Here is a 16,998-nt window from a genome sequence, read left to right as displayed (position 1 = left end):
AATAACAACCACATTTTCAAAAACCTTTTAAATGTAATATTTATTAATTTAAGTATGCAGAATATTCTTCTTTGTTCTGTTTCATTTAATAATAAAAAATACTGAACATTATCCATGGTTATCTATTTTGTTATTAGGGCCTGCACTCAATGTCCAGTGTGCAAGTCTTTACCAGACATTGTCATCACAAAAGCACAATATGCACATATTTTATAAAAGCATGTGTGTAAAAGGGCTTTGTCACAAGAAGCAAAGCTGAACGTGACACCAACCTCTATCACAGAGACTGTTCTTTCTTTCGTACGGCCAGTAAGAAAGATCTGAACCTTATTATATTTCTTACTTACTTACTATATTTTTCAGGGAAGTTTCATTATGCGGCAGGTTCTCTTTTTCAGGAATGCCCTGTTCAGCCTGAGCCAGTTCCAGACATTCACACCTTGAACCTAGTCAATACAAACATGACCTATGGGCAAGTGAATGGCTCAGCAGGCTGGGAGTTAAAGGCCTTGGGTGCATGAGTGGTCTGGGGATTGAACTGTTGACAAGTCACAAGAAAGCATAAAACATATAGGATATATGATATTTAGTAAGCATATGTTCAGGGTTTCTTTCAAATATCACATGGCTAGAATTCCAGCTGTAAAGATCAATACTCACAGGAAATAAAAAAAAATGTTGGTGAGAATCAGGAGAAAACTATTTTATTTCAGATAAAGCAGGTCAGGGTCACCTCCACCTGACTTGATGTTTCAGCAGTCTAAGCTGTATTTTAGGATGCCTCAAGAACACTCAAATACTGTATGTCTCAGCTGTGACTTTAATTTTTGCATCCTAGCATGCTTATGTTACACTTAGTACATGAACATCTATGCAAACAACCACTGAATCAAAACATGCTGGTGTTTAGCCTACAGTAACAGTTTGCATGTTAGCATGCTAAACTTCAGCTGTTCTTTATTGCCACCTGCTGGACATGTAATATATTGAAGCTTTGATAATTGCCTTCACTTCAAAGTACTTAGTCATTGTGTACATACTGTATATTACTATACATAGATTGTGTATGCATAGCAACTCTATCAATTAGGCTCCTACTAAGAATGTCAGTATTTGATGATTCTGCAGGTCTAATTCACTTCATTACCAATATTTTTAGATCTTTTTTTTCTTTTGTGGTAAGACATAGGGATATGGGAACTGTGCAAAAAAGAATTATGGATTTGTCCTTTAAATGCTCACGCCATTAGTTCCTGGACAATATGAGCTGCCTGGTCAGCCAGGTGTGCAAAGAAAGTTATATTTTATTTTTAGAGCAGATGTTTTATTTTGTAGATCCAGAAAACATATCTTGGATTTGTCACCTATTTTGAATATTTGTCTTAAATTATAGAAACAAAACATAGTATTTTGATTCATACCATACATTTTGAATTTGTTATTAAATGTATGGTCTGTTTATGGATTCGATTCAACCTGACATGCATGTATGCTGTCTACTGTTCAGCACATCACATTAAAATTGTATTCCCCTACCCACATTTTAAAAAAGACAGAAACTTTAATACTATGTATGTTTTCTTTATTATAGAAGTGGACTTCAAAAGGCAACATTATGGTAAAATAGAAGTGAAAGAATTGAAAAGTTTGAGCAACAGGGCATGACAGGTCTTGACAAAGGCCTCAAGTTCTCCAGGAGAGATCCTAAGGGGATCATGATGCAACAGCCTTGAAGGGATGCTTCCAGTGTAAGCTGAGGTGTGGGGGCAGGCTGGAGACCCTGTGAACTCTAGAGGGAGTCTGTTAGTTTGTTAGAGTGTTTGTGAACAGGAAGAGCCTGAGGTGTAAGTCAAGGTCATCTAAAAAACATGCAAACAACAATTCATTTTTAATTAAAGAGGGCCTTGGAGGTACCAGCTGACAATAACCTTCCCTGTGGCTGAAAAATAACAATAACAGCAAATTAAATATCATTTGGTCGAATGCCTTGCTAAAGCAGGTGTGCTTAATTGTTTATTTTAATAAGTTGTTAAAAGTGTGACATTAATTCCCTTATCCAAATACAGAATATCCTGAAAATGATGTAACACGTAGAGTAAAATAATACAAAATGATGTTAATGTGCCAAAGTCATTAAAAAAGTAATTTATGCTTGAGGATAATGATTATGTAAGAACACAAATATATGTTTTTATTGATTTATTATTTTTTTATTTAAAGCTTCTATCATTATCACATTCTTTCTCCACCCTCACAGGTGCAGCTAACCTGGATACTCTTTATGACTCCTGTAGTGGACATGCAATAATTAGAAACACATGGTCAAGGTGAGAGGCATGCACATGGCCTCTCGCCTTGATTGGAATATGTTTCAGAGTTGCCTTAAGCGGGACAGATAGACCCTCCACTCAATGAACCTGGATTACATGTGCACACATGTCCTACATTACATTTGCACAGGAGCTCTGTCAGAAATACGGTGAGGAAACCAAGCAGACACAACTTCTCCTGCAGGAGCTTGAAATGGCAGCTAGAATGAGATGTCACCACCATCAGAGTGCTCATCCATGTGCTCAGAAAAGGCTAACAATTTACAAATATACACTATGAATGACACAATTATGGCCAAGTCGCATGACTCCACCAAGGTTTAGCTGGCCCCGGCAGATGTTAAGGTGCTGGAAGGTTGGAAGGCCACTTAGCCTTCCAGTTTTCAAGCCTAGCTTTGAAAGAAAAGAGTGACTCGGAGTCTGATAAACAGACTACAAACATTCATAAACAGAGAGGTCCCGAGACATGGTATTTCAGGCCCTGTCCTGCGTCATTGATTGCAGTACACCTTCAGTGAACAGGGTGCTGTATACCACATACACAAGGCCCATGAGGCAGTGAGGCCTTTGAATGTGCATGCACCCCTGCTGTGTTTGGCCTGCCTAGGAATGCAGTAGACTGGAGGAGCCAGGTCACATCGCTGCAGCAATGCTCCTCCAAGTAAGCACCACCAGCAAGTAATCCAAGTACTTATGGATGCAAGGACCTTCCAGATGTAATTGTCCAAGGATTGCATTTGTGCACCTTGTGAACACGCAGAAAGTAGATACATACCAAATGGAAGGACATAGAACTCAAAGGTTTTTGTTCTTCCACCAAAGGTGAACCTGAGGCAGCGTTGTTGCAGGGGTCTCAAGAACTTGTTGAGCTTTCTTATATCCAAAATTTTCTGAATCTCCCATCATGTTTAGGAAGTAAAGTGACTTTAACTTAGCCTGCCCATTATTCTGTTTCACATCCATAATGGCCTTCTGTGCCAGCAATTTTCAGTTGCTTGATTACAGCCTTTAGTCTGTGTTTTTTTATCCATCCCACTTGATTTGTAGTGGTATCCTAGTAGCGGTATACCACTCTGTCAAGCTTTCTGGAATAGTTTGTGCCTTTTGTTTACTTTCACTGTTACTTTTTCATGTTACTTCGAAGAACTATAACTATACTATAAAATACTAATATATATATATATATATATATATATATATATATATATATATATATATATATATATATATACACAGAGTAACACAGGGCCAAATAGGAGGTTTGAAATTATTTTGTGTGAAAGTATGAGGAAGTTGTTCATCCCAACAATTTAGAGCACAAGAAAACAGTGCCTTATTGTATTTAACTTTTTCTTACATTGTCTGTTCTCAAACAATCAAATTCCATACTTGTATATATAAGTAGAAATACCTCAATGTAAAAGTACTCTGTATTTACAATTTTGCTGAAACTACTTTACAGAAGTAAAAATACTAAATATTCAGAATTCTCCTTTACAGGGTATTATGTTCTGAAATATACTGGATTGTGATACTGTAGCTATTATTTATTGTTGTATAACCTTTAATGAAGCATCATATTTGATATCTTGTCATACGCAGTGAACAAAGACCTAAATCTGCTAAGTAACTACACCTGCCATGGTGCAATAATTTCATAAATTAATTCCATGACAAGACACAACTGTCCTATACTTATCTCTGATTGGATAGTATGAGGTGAGTGAGCTCTGACCTCACCTAAGATTATAAAATTACACACTTAAAACCACTGTGACCCCGACCAGACTGGGCGGCTCTGTCCCATCAGCAATTGGGAGAAGAAAATGTCACAAGTAATAACAAGTCTGGTTTTCATGGTGTTCTTTTCTGCATTTGGAGCAGCGGAGGATGACGCCCCTTTCTGTCAGATACGAGGGAGTCCAGAGTTTCCTGTGCTGTCTAAAGAGGGAGATGTCATGATTGGGGGAGCCTTTTCCATCCACAAAAAAATCACACAACCTCCGCTTTCATTTACAGAGAAACCAACACGACTTAAATGTTCCAGGTAATTTTCAGCACTGTTTAAACATACGTTCTCTTGAGTTTTGTCACAGTAAATACAAGTTTGTATTTTTCTCAGGGTCAACCTCAGAGAGTTTCGATTTGCCCAGACCATGATCTTCGCAATTGAGGAAATAAACAGAAGTGAATTTCTTCTTCCCAATGTTTCTGTCGGTTACCGTATTTATGACAACTGTGCCTCAACATTATCCTCAATGCGTGCAGCAATGGCTCTGATGAATGGTGATGAGTTGAGTTCAGGAAAAAGCTGCTCTGGTCAATCAGCTGTTCATGCAATTATTGGAGAGTCTGAATCTACTTCAACCATTGTGCTGTCACGCACTACTGGACCATTCAAAATACCAGTGGTAAGAAGATTGTTTATGTGCATCAATGTGTATCGTATGCAAGCTCTCCTCATTCTGTCTCCCTCTTTGTGTATTCTCAGATAAGTCATTCAGCTACTTGTGAGTGTTTGAGCAACAGGAAGGAGTATCCTTCTTTTTATCGAACAATTGCCAGCGATCTCCACCAAGGTAGAGTACTCGCCCATATGGTCAAGTTCTTTGGCTGGACTTGGGTCGGGGCCGTCAACAGTGACAGTGATTATGGCAACAATGGCATGGCCATCTTCCTTGCTGCAGCGCAGGAGGAAGGAGTGTGTGTGGAGTATACAGAGAAATTTCACAGGGCTGAACCAGAAAAAGTAATGAAAGTGGTAGACGTGATCAGAAAGAGCACTGCCCGGGTCATTGTTGGTTTCATGGCCCATGTAGAGATGGACGAGCTTCTACATCAGTTGAGTCTACACAACATCACAGGCCTGCAGTTTATTGGTGTGGAGGCCTGGATCACTGCTGACAGCCTGGTGACTCCCACCAGCTTCAGCGTGCTGGGAGGCTCACTGGGTTTTGCTGTGCCAAAGACCACTATCAGTGGTTTGGATGATTTTATAATCAGAGATTTTTGGGAGACAGTTTTTGACTGCAAGGAGACAAAAAGCCACACCATATCTGAAACAACGCATTGCAGAGAAAACCAGGATTTAATTGAGTTAAAAGATTATGATGATGATGTGGCAGAGCTGAGATACCCGATCAACATCTACAAAGCCATCTATGCTGTGGCCCATTCTCTGCACAGCATCCTAAACTGCTCCAAAAGTCAGGGCTGTGACAAAAATGTAAAGGTTACTCCCTGGCAGGTAAAAAGGAACTGATTACTAGAATGTGTATTTCCCTTTTCTGTAAGTTAATATTTTGACATTTCAAATTAATGCCGTTTAGATGGTGGAGTCTTTGAAGCAGGTGAATTTTACAATTAAAACCGGGGACCAGGTTTGGTTTGACAGCACTGGAGCAGTTGTGGCTCAGTATGAGGTGGTGAACTGGCAGCGTGGATCAGACGGCTCAGTCCAGTTTAAACCTGTTGGCTACTATGATGCCTCCCTGCCTCCTGGACAGAAGTTTGTCCTCAAGACTGAAGCCATAATTTGGAACGGAGGAAAGACAGAGGCAAATATACTAATTGACAATAAAACCTAAATTTATAATGGTGGTCGTCATGTTGTTCAGTCATATTTCATCTGCAATGATTATTTAATTAAATTTAATATCTTTCTTTTTCTTTGATTCAAAGCTGCCTGTGTCAGTGTGCAGTGAGAGCTGTCGTCCAGGAACTTATAAAGTCCTTCAGAAAGGAAAGCCAGTCTGCTGCTATGACTGTATACCATGTGCAGATGGAGAAATCAGCAACAGCACAGGTATATGTACAACAGGCCTGAGACATGGCAATTTGGATACGCTGTTTTCTTTCCACACTCTGTGTATCATGGTAAAATTAGCTATGGTGCAGTCTCCTATTTACGTTTTTAGGATGTAATTATTAAATTACAATAATATTGACAATATTTCTGTTACAGATTCTAATGACTGCAAAAAGTGTCCTGAAGAGTATTGGTCCAATCAAAACAGAGATGCATGTATACTGAAAAATGTCGAGTTCCTCTACTTCACTGAGGTTATGGGTATAATACTTGTATTTTTCACTTTGTTTGGTGTCCTCTTTACTTTAATTGTGGCCATTCTTTTCTTGATCAATAAGGACACTCCCTTGGTGAAGGCCAACAACTCTGAGCTGAGCTTCCTGCTGCTCTTCTCCTTGACTCTGTGTTTCCTGTGTTCTCTGACTTTCATAGGTCCTCCCTCTGACTGGTCCTGCATGCTGCGACACACAGCATTCGGCATCACCTTTGTCCTCTGTATCTCTTGTGTTCTCGGTAAAACATTAGTGGTGTTAATGGCCTTTAGAGCAACACTCCCAGGCAGTAATATGATGAAATGGTTTGGGCCTGCACAGCAGAGACTCAGTGTTCTGGGTTTTACTCTAATACAGGTTTTAATTTGCATACTTTGGCTGACAATTAACCCTCCTTTTCCCTTCAAAAATATGACACTCTATAAAGAAAAGATTATTCTTGAGTGTGCTCTGGGATCACCTGTCGGGTTCTGGGCTGTCTTAGGATACATAGGCCTCCTAGCTTTCCTATGTTTTGTCCTCGCTTTTTTGGCCAGAAAGTTACCTGATAACTTCAATGAAGCTAAATTTATCACCTTCAGCATGCTGATATTCTGTGCAGTCTGGATCACCTTTATCCCAGCATATGTCAGCTCTCCTGGGAAGTTCACTGTGGCGGTTGAGATATTTGCTATTTTAGCCTCCAGTTATGGGCTACTTTTCTGTATATTTGCACCAAAGTGCTTTATCATTGTATTCAAACCAGAACTGAACACAAGAAAACATCTGATGGGGAAAGGAGGGTCTGATTAAATCTACAGTAGCTATCAGTTTAAAGGAAATTTCACTATGTCCTTTTATATTTCTCTGCAAAACTAGTGGCTTTGAATAGTATTCATTTAAACATAAATGTTGCTTAGCTTTCCCTTTTGTCCTGTATACAAATATAGACAACTGCTACAGTGCAACAATAAAGCATATCAATTTGAAAAATCTTAAGATTGATTTCATTAAAAATTATATTTTCCACAAAAGTAGTTGATAATCAAACTTACAATGCACAGTATTAATATTTGTTTTATTTCACATAAATAAAACAAGATTTAAAAGTATCCATGAGTATGTCTTTTCGTGTTAATTACCACATTTAGGACCTGTTAATTTGTTCTGATGGTTGACAATGGCCGATTTTTCTATCACGCTTCCCTGCGTTTCATACAGCAGACAAGGTACACTAAGACACACCGTCCTTTCCAATGTAAACCCATCTGCGGCAATATGAGGCATTTAGAGCAACAGTTCCATCTGTCACAGTATGCATGGAGACAAAGTCCCATGTTGTAATCACACAAGCATAATATACACATATTTTACAAAAGCATGTGGATTAAAGGGCTTTAATACATGGCTCAGACAATATCTAAAAAGTATTCCTGCCATAACTTTCAAAATAAAATCAGTCTAAACACGATAAAACATGGATGTGATGATGATGCCCTGTCGGGATAGATTGTGTATGTAGGCAACCATTATGCGCAATTAATCATCTGCTAACAGATTTACATACTATACTTACTGAGCATATTCTAAGGTTTCTTTCAAACATAGCAAGGCTAGAAATAGTCTGCAATGTTCATTACGCACACAAAAATATGAAAACATACAAAAAATATATATATTTCATGGACTTCATTCAACTCAAATATACTTTGCAATTGTGCTTGTACTTTACCAATTTACAATTGTGCCTTGAGATGTTGTTAGCATGATATCATGCTAACAATGCCTGCTAGTATAAAATTTGTCACGTTAGCATACCTAAATTTTGTTCTTCAATGCCATAGGGTGAACATTTAATTTAATAGTAATTCAGCCACGTCCACTTTAGTCAAAGAAAACTTATCTGACTGTGCAGTAAGTTATATTTGGCGGTATGGCTCTGGTCTCGGACCTCCCAAGCCTTCCACATGCATACATGGAAATCCTAAGGCAGAGAGAGCACACCACCCTGCCCTTCCATTCATGTACAGGGACAGACTAGGGCAGAGAGAGCAGCAGCAAAGACCGAAGTCAGACACTGAACGCTGGCAATGTATGTATTTGTGAAGTGCAGAATCATCCAATATAAACGTAATTCTTAGGCATACTGGGCTGGTACATTATGCTTTTTCTCTGGACTGATTTCTTTTAAATAATCACAAAACATTATATGGCAAATGACAAATACATATATGCCCATTATCAAAATGTTTGTATCCTCTTTTTGATATCTGAGGAGTGGTGTCTACTGCCCCAAATAAACATTACTGCTTACTTATTGCCTTCTGCAGTCAGCTCATCTGGATCATCCTCACCACCTGCGAATATGGATTGTATGATTTATGAAAGCCTGTGAATAAAGTCGTTACACTCCATATCCTCATTGTGAGTCCTAATCATGATGCAGGCCGAGTTAACCGTAACTACACTTCATTGAATAAATAGTGTTCACGTATCAAACTTCCATTTTCAAACGATATCCCAGGTGAAGAAATGTGAAGAAAAAAAACTTAAAAGTTTCTCGTGAGCACGAGAAAATTTTAAGGTTTTTTTTCCCCCATGTCCCTTTAGGGGCTCCGTACAAATGCAATGTGCTCCCTCTGATCACATTTTCTAATGTAAAAAATGATCTAAAAACAGAATTTACCATCTCAAATGAAAAACAGCAAAGCGATATGACGTCATTACACAATGATTTGATAAGAAGACTTTCAGTCATCATCATCCACAGAGGTATAAAGCTCTGCCCATTAAAGCAAATACACTGTTTTGTCCAGTGATAGAAGAACTCATCACAGAGTACAGGCCTGTATGCGCAATTTTGTATCAGATGTGTGACTGTGTGTATGCCATGTTGCTGTTTGTGCTTTTTATGAGAGCCTTTGGAGCAGAGGAAAACACTATACTCTGTGAGATGCTGGGGAGCCCAGAGTTCCCTCTGTTATCTAAGGAAGGAGATATCACTATTGGAGGAGCTTTTTCCATTCATAGCCAAATCTCAAAACCTCCGCTGTCCTTCATTGATACTCCAGAACGTCTTATATGCACCAGGTACTGTTTGTTTTCTCCTGTCTTGTTTATTGGTTTCTAAACAGGAGACAATTGATATAAAGTCTGAAAACTGTTCTTACTCTTTTCAGGATCAATTTCAGAGAATTTCGTTTTGTCCAGACAATGATTTTTGCCATCGAGGAGATCAACAATAGCAGCTCTCTGCTGCCTAATATCTCAATTGGTTATAAAGTGTTTGACAGCTGCGGTTCAACACTGCCTTCAACGCGTGCAATGATGGGTCTACTAGATGGACAGGGAAGGACTTCAGGAAAAACCTGCTCCAGCCAGTCATCTGTTCATGCAATCATTGGAGCCTCTGAGTCCTCCTCAACCATTGTGATGCTACAAATTTCAGGGATTTTCCAAATACCAGTGGTAAATATTTGTGCTTCCTTTTGACTTGTTCCACTGTGCTCCTTGATGATCACAGGTTATTTTTGTCACTTAATACTCAATTCACATCTTTTCTTTTTCTTTAGATCAGCCACTTTGCCACTTGTGCTTGTCTGAGTAACAGAAAGGCGTACCCCTCCTTCTTCAGAACCATCCCTAGTGACTACTATCAGAGCAGAGCCTTGGCAAAACTGGTAAAGCACTTTGGCTGGACATGGGTTGGGGCAGTTAGAAGTGACAATGATTATGGTAACAATGGCCTGGCAACATTTATCACAGCTGCAAGTCAGGAGGGGGTCTGTATTGAGTACTCAGAGGCCATCTCGAGGACTGACCCCAGTGAGCAGATTGCAAGGGTGGTCAGAGTGATCCAAAGTGGCAGTGCAAGAGTTTTAGTTGCCTTTTTGGCCCAGAGCGAGATGAATGTTTTGCTTGAGGAAGCTCTGAAACAGAACTTGACTGGGCTGCAGTGGGTGGGCAGTGAGTCCTGGATTACAGCAGGTCATCTTGCCACAAAGAGGTACTCGGGAATCCTGACAGGATCTCTGGGCTTCACCATCAGAAAGACAAAGATCACAGGCCTGCGAGAGTTTCTTTTGCAGGTTAACCCAAGTCAGGACCCTCAGAATAATCTGCTGAGAGAGTTCTGGGAAGCCACATTTGGTTGTAGTTTCCAAAACAGCCTGCGTGGTCAGACCCAGTGCTCTGGCTCTGAGCAGCTACAGGACATCAACAATCCTTTCACAGATGTGTCAGAGCTAAGGATATCTAACAATGTGTATAAGGCCGTGTATGCAGTGGCTCATGCCGTGCATAACATTTTAAAATGTGGACAAAGCGGTGAAGCGTTGAATAAGTCATGTATCTGGAAAGATGATTTTGAGCCAAAGCAGGTAAGAGGTTCGCCCTCATGAATTATGTAGATCCTTTCAATACTTCAAATTATTCACCTCTGCTCTCTATTGATAGATCGCGAAACACCTGCAAGATGTGAATTTCACTCTTCAGTCAGGAGAAAGGGTGTATTTTGATGGAAATGGAGACCCTGCAGCAACTTATGAGCTGGTAAACTGGCAGAGAAACCGAGCCGGAGATACTGTGTTTGTGGCTGTAGGGAGCTATGAAGCCTCACTACCAAATGGAGAGCAGTTTACCATGAATGGAATAAACATAACATGGGCTGCCGAATCCCAAAAGGTATCAGACATGCTGGAATACTGTACACGCAAATGTGGGTGTATGTGTGTACAGTATACTCAGTGTTTTGAAAAGTATACTGAAATACTTGAGTAAAAGTAAAGCTAACCTGTTGAAATATTACTTTGGTTAAAGTAAAAGCATATTAAACATATATTTACATGTATGTATAAACTGTATACTTTGCTTTGACTTGGCGATCAGAAAAAATCAGAAAATTACCACAGAAGTTCCACAAAGTTGTACTTAAGTACTGTTCTGGAGAAAATGTATTTAGTTACATTCCACCACTGTGTGTACTGTATCTGTATACAGTACACACAGTATAGACTAACATGACAAATGTAAAAAGTTTCAATTTTCATGTTAGTTTATATGATCAGGGTATGAAGCTAAAACTAATTATCCGTAGTGCTGATTAAACCAATTAAGTGAAGAATTTATATTATAGGAGTAACAAACTGAGTAACTGATGACTTTTGTGTTATTACAGAGGCCACAGTCTGTCTGCAGTGAGAGCTGTCTGCCAGGTTTCCGGCAGGCTGTGATTAAAGGAAAACCCATCTGCTGTTTCTTCTGCGTTACCTGTGCTGCTGGAGAGATCAGCAACTCCAGCAGTGAGCAAAAGCTTTCCTTACTGTAATTTATAATGTAATATGTGTACAAAATCAATGCTTTCCTGTATCTCAACTTCAAGTCACTAAAAACAGCCAGTGATTGTTTTAATACGAGCTCTGATCTCGTAACTTTTAGCTCACAGCATTCATTTACAGCATTTCAGTATTTTATGTTTTCAACATTTTCAGATTCTGCAGAGTGTTCACGGTGTCCTCTGGAGTATTGGTCAAATGAAGATCACAGCCAGTGTGTTCCAAAGGTGATCGAGTTCCTAAGTTATGGAGAAACCATGGGGACCCTCCTCACTGCTTTCTCATTGTTTGGAGCAAGTTTAACACTGGTGGTGTCATGTGTCTTCTTTTGGTTTCGACACACACCTCTTGTCAAAGCCAGTAACTCTGAGCTGAGCTTCCTGCTGCTCTTCTCCTTGACTCTGTGCTTCCTGTGTTCTCTGACCTTCATCGGCCGGCCCTCTAAGTGGTCCTGCATGCTGCGACACACAGCTTTTGGCATCACCTTTGCCCTGTGCATGTCTTGTATCTTGGCTAAAACCATAGCAGTGGTGATGGCCTTTAAGGCTAAAAGACCAGCAAACACAGTTCCTCAGTGCTCTGCTCCGCTTCAGAGAACAAGCGTTCTCAGCTGCACCTTACTGCAGATTTTAGTTTGTGTGCTCTGGTTAACTCTTGCCCCACCATTCCCCTACAAAAATACTGCCCATGCCACTGAAAGGATTATTCTAGAATGTGATTTAGGTTCACCTATAGGGTTCTGGGTTGTGTTAGGTTACATAGGACTCCTGTCTGTGCTATGCTTTATCCTTGCTTTTCTGGCTCGAAAGCTGCCTGATAATTTCAACGAAGCCAAATTTATCACCTTTAGCATGCTGATATTCTGCGCAGTCTGGGTCACCTTTATCCCAGCGTATGTCAGCTCTCCTGGGAAGTTCACTGTAGCTGTAGAGATATTTGCTATTCTGGCCTCTAGCTTTGGGTTGCTTTTCTGTATATTTGCTCCAAAATGTTATATTTTATTATTGAAACCAGAGAAAAATACTAAAAAACACATGATGGGGAGAAACCAATCAAAACTACCATGAAAGGGGATCAGAATAGTAACACTGAAATGTTGCCATTTTACTTTTTCTTTCAATTATTAAAGGGTATTATGAAATAAGAGCATGAGAGCACTCCATTAAATGTTTTAAAATAATTGATTTTCTGCCTTCTTTTGGCCATTAAGCAATATACAGATTACTTGCATGTGGTTATTTGTTAAATGGAAAGAAGGGACTGGACATATTTGCAGTTTGTTGCATATTTGCAAGACTGTTAAGTGCAATAAACATTTTCAGTTAACTGCCATTCCTGAAACTGAAGTATATATATATATATATATATATATATATATATATATATATATATATTATCATTTTGCTTGAAATGTAAATTCTAAACTGAAATAAAATTATAGGCCTACAACGTACAATAGCAGCTCCTGGGCTCACAGGCCCTCCAATAGGCCTATCCATTTGTCAGTCACACCACAAGCGCTGTCATTGGTGAAGAGAAACACATATGGTGCAATCAGGTCCCTATGGCTTTGTGATAGTTAAAAGACAAATCCTATAAAAATGCTCAGAATTGAGGTCTTATCTTTGGGCCTTGGGTGGTAAATATTGTGGTGAGCAACTATGCTGCTGATAGCAGATGTGCTACTTCTTTCCCTTCTGGCTGTCAGAGGAGGGAGCCCTATGTGTCAAACATATGGTACGAAAGAGCAGTCTCAGTTTTCTAAGGAGGGAGACATCAACATTGGAGGCATTTTCTCCTTCCATCAGAATCCAGTCACTGTTGATCCAGCTCTCCAGGTCAACCCAGGAACAATCCAGTGTGAAGGGTAAGACAGGGATAAAGAAATGCAATTGTACTGTAATTCTTATCACAATTAGGTGTTGTTTACTCATTTTTTAAGATGATATTCTTTTATATCCATATGTGATTTTTGCTTTCTTGTTTTTTTTTTTTGTTTGTTTTTTAAAATTTGTTTGTTCAGACTGGACCCAGGAGAGCTTCAGTATGCGTACACTATGATGTTTGCCATTAACGAGATCAACAACAGCTCAGAACTGCTGCCAGGAGTGACTCTGGGTTACAGGATCTTTGACTCCTGCCCCAGTATCCCTCTGTCCATCAGGGCATCACTAAACCTGATGAACAGGTATGAGAGCAAGGTTGACAGCTGTTACAAACTCACCAATGTGCATGCTGTCATAGGGGAAACCACATCCACCTCTACAATAGGTATTGCACGCACAATGGGACCCTTCCACATACCTGTGGTGAGTGTTGGGGGCATGCAAGCTGTTGTTGTTGAAAGTGATGTAATACATTAAAATGTTTGATTCATATTAGGTAGATAATACATCTGAAAATGTGCTGTCTCTGTTTAACTTGTGTTTCAGATCAGTCATTCAGCCACTTGTGCATGTCTAAGCAACAGAAGAGACTATCCCTCTTTCTTCAGAACCATACCAAGTGACATTTATCAGAGCCAAGCCATCGCAAAGCTTGTGAAACACTTTGGCTGGACATGGGTAGGAGCTATCAGAACGAATAGTGACTATGGGAATGGTGGCATGGCAACTTTCCTGGAAGCAGCAGAAAGAGAAGGTGTGTGTGTTGAGTACTCTGTGGCTATTTACAGAACTGATCCCAGGAAGTGGTTCTTAGAAGTGGTAGACATTATAAAGAAATCCACCTCCAAGGTAATAGTGGCATTTGCTGATGGCACGGACCTTGATATTCTTATTAAGGAGCTTCATGCTCAGAATGTGACGGGCCTGCAGTGGGTGGGCAGCGAGGGCTGGATCACATATCGCTATATTGCCTCTCCGGTAAACTACGCTGTGGTCCAGGGGGCCGTGGGCTTTGCAGCACTTAATGCTCACATCCCTGGGCTGCAGGAGTTTCTGGCTAACAGCAGGCCCTCCACCACACCGGGAGACCAAGGACTAGTGGAGCTGTGGGAGACGGTGTTCAGCTGCAGCCTGATTCCCCAAGCAGAGGCCCAAGCTCAAGGGTTAGTCGCAGCATGCACTGGGAAGGAGTCTCTGTGGGACACAAACACACGCTTCACAGATGTTTCAGATGCCAGTCTGATGAATAATGTTTACAAGGCCACATATGCCATCGCTCATGCATTGCACATGCTATTTACTTGCAAAGATGGACAGGGGCCTTTTGAGAACAATACTTGTGCTGACAGGGAAATTGTCCAACCATGGCAGGTAAACATAAAAAAAAAAGGCTGTGCCTACATTACAACTATTGTATTCATAATGTAGTTAAATAACAACATCACTATTTCCCTGCAGGTGCTGCATTACCTAACGCAGGTCAATTTCACCACTAAGATTGGTGAAAATGTGTTCTTTGATGAGTTGGGTGACCCTGTGGCACGTTATGCTCTGGTAAACTGGCAGATGGATGAGACAGGTTACATTCTCTTTGAGACCATTGGCTATTATGATGCCTCCCGGCCTGAGGGTCATCAGTTTGAGATGAAGGAAGGTGTGAGAGCAGTCTGGGCGGGCGAGAATCTTGAGGTAAAAGAGAAACATTTAGACAGCCTGTCGTTTTTTAAAATCTTATTTTGGACTTGACATTCAAGTAATAATTAATTGCAGAGTTAATTACCATATTAACATGATTATGAGCCGAGAAGTCCTTATGGATGTTTTTATTAATGCTTTCACTGCAATGCAGGTACCAAGGTCTGTGTGCAGTGAGAGCTGTCTGCCGGGGACCCGCCGGGCTTTTGTCAAGGGCAAGCCTATCTGCTGTTTTGACTGCATCACCTGTGCTGACGGCGAGTTCAGCAACAGTACAAGTGAGACTGCAGGATTTCTAGCCTTTACTTTCGCACTCATCGTGTTTCTATTGGGCAAAATCACTGTCAGCACTTTACTGGTCTATCTGAAGATGTGTGTGCTGTACAGCCTAAATGTATTTATGCTTTCAGATGCAGTGAAATGTGACAAATGCCCCCCCGAGTACAAGTCCAATGAAGAGAGGAATAACTGTGACTTAAAAGCTATTGAGTTCCTCACCTTCAGGGAATTGATGGGTATACTGTTGGTCACATTTTCAGTCTTCGGTGCCTGCCTGGCGATGACTATAGCCCTGATATTTTTTCACTACAGGCAGACTCCTATTGTCAGGGCCAACAACTCTGAGCTGAGCTTCCTGCTGCTCTTCTCCTTGACTCTGTGTTTCCTGTGTTCTCTGACCTTCATCGGCCGGCCCTCTGAGTGGTCCTGCATGCTGCGACACACAGCATTCGGCATCACCTTTGTCCTCTGTATCTCTTGTGTTCTTGGTAAAACAATAGTTGTGTTAATGGCCTTTAAAGCGACACTTCCCGGCAGTAATGTGATGAAATGGTTTGGGCCTGCACAGCAAAGGCTCAGTGTTCTCGGTTTCACTCTCATTCAGGTTGTAATTTGCATACTTTGGCTGACAATAAATCCTCCCTTTCCCTTCAAAAATATGAAACACTACAAAGATAAGATTATACTAGAGTGCGACATAGGATCACCTGTAGGGTTCTGGGCTGTGTTAGGATACATAGGGCTTCTAGCTGTGCTGTGTTTTATTCTTGCTTTTTTGGCTCGAAAGCTGCCTGATAATTTCAATGAAGCCAAATTTATCACCTTTAGCATGCTGATATTCTGTGCAGTCTGGATCACTTTTATCCCAGCGTATGCCAGCTCTCCTGGGAAATTCACTGTTGCAGTGGAGATATTTGCTATTCTGGCATCAAGTTATGGAATGCTGTTTTGCATTTTTTTACCCAAGTGCTACATAATTTTATTGAAGCCTGAGAACAATACAAAGAAGCATTTGATGGGTAAAGTGACCCCAAGAGCCCTTTGAGTTATTTGTTTAGTCGCAATAGATTTTTTGTTCTGACTTTTCTGTCTCTAATGGGTTTGAAAAGGGGCTGATTCCCTAGCAATGAAAAGGCAATGTATAGCTCTGCACAAAACATCCTCTTGTCATATAAAAAAAAACCCAGTAACGTGGCAGCTTAGTTTTCTCAAGTGACAGGCTCATGAATTATAATTAATTTATAATCATAATTGCCAACCTTGAGTTTATACTTTTGTCCTATGTATTTGTGTGCTCCCAAGGTCAAAAATGAACCTCCATGTTCAATTTATAAATAATTGAAAATAAAATGAAAACATGTGAAATGTCTTTTTTGTGTTGTTTTTCACAGCCATGACAAGAGTGGTTTCACATTA

At 40.2% G+C, this 16,998-nt stretch overlaps 2 protein-coding genes across 2 annotated transcripts; both read left to right on the top strand.

Moving 5' to 3' along the window:
- Window positions 1–4,186: 4,186 nt before the first annotated feature.
- On the top strand, window positions 4,187–7,212 carry LOC311255855 (extracellular calcium-sensing receptor-like; the record flags this gene model as incomplete). Its single annotated transcript, XM_084350507.1, has 6 exons — window positions 4,187–4,377; window positions 4,453–4,741; window positions 4,822–5,577; window positions 5,660–5,887; window positions 6,012–6,135; window positions 6,295–7,212. The coding sequence occupies 6 exons, from the start codon at window positions 4,187–4,189 to the stop codon at window positions 7,200–7,202; spliced, it is 2,496 nt and encodes an 831-aa protein (XP_084206633.1). The 3' UTR covers window positions 7,203–7,212.
- Window positions 7,213–9,342: 2,130 nt separating this feature from the next.
- On the top strand, window positions 9,343–16,861 carry LOC311255854 (uncharacterized protein; the record flags this gene model as incomplete). The annotated part of the gene is made up of 12 exons (XM_084350506.1): window positions 9,343–9,479; window positions 9,569–9,857; window positions 9,962–10,768; window positions 10,845–11,072; window positions 11,566–11,689; window positions 11,879–12,766; window positions 13,379–13,589; window positions 13,746–14,031; window positions 14,155–14,979; window positions 15,067–15,297; window positions 15,458–15,581; window positions 15,714–16,861. The coding sequence occupies 12 exons, from the start codon at window positions 9,343–9,345 to the stop codon at window positions 16,625–16,627; spliced, it is 5,064 nt and encodes a 1,687-aa protein (XP_084206632.1). The 3' UTR covers window positions 16,628–16,861.
- Between the last annotated feature and the right edge of the window lie 137 nt (window positions 16,862–16,998).

This window comes from Pagrus pagrus, assembly GCF_965226575.1.
Source record: "Pagrus pagrus genome assembly, chromosome: 4".
NCBI lineage: Eukaryota > Metazoa > Chordata > Actinopteri > Spariformes > Sparidae > Pagrus > Pagrus pagrus.
Note: the sequence above shows the minus strand (reverse complement) of the source record. Positions and strands in the feature narration are given on the sequence as shown.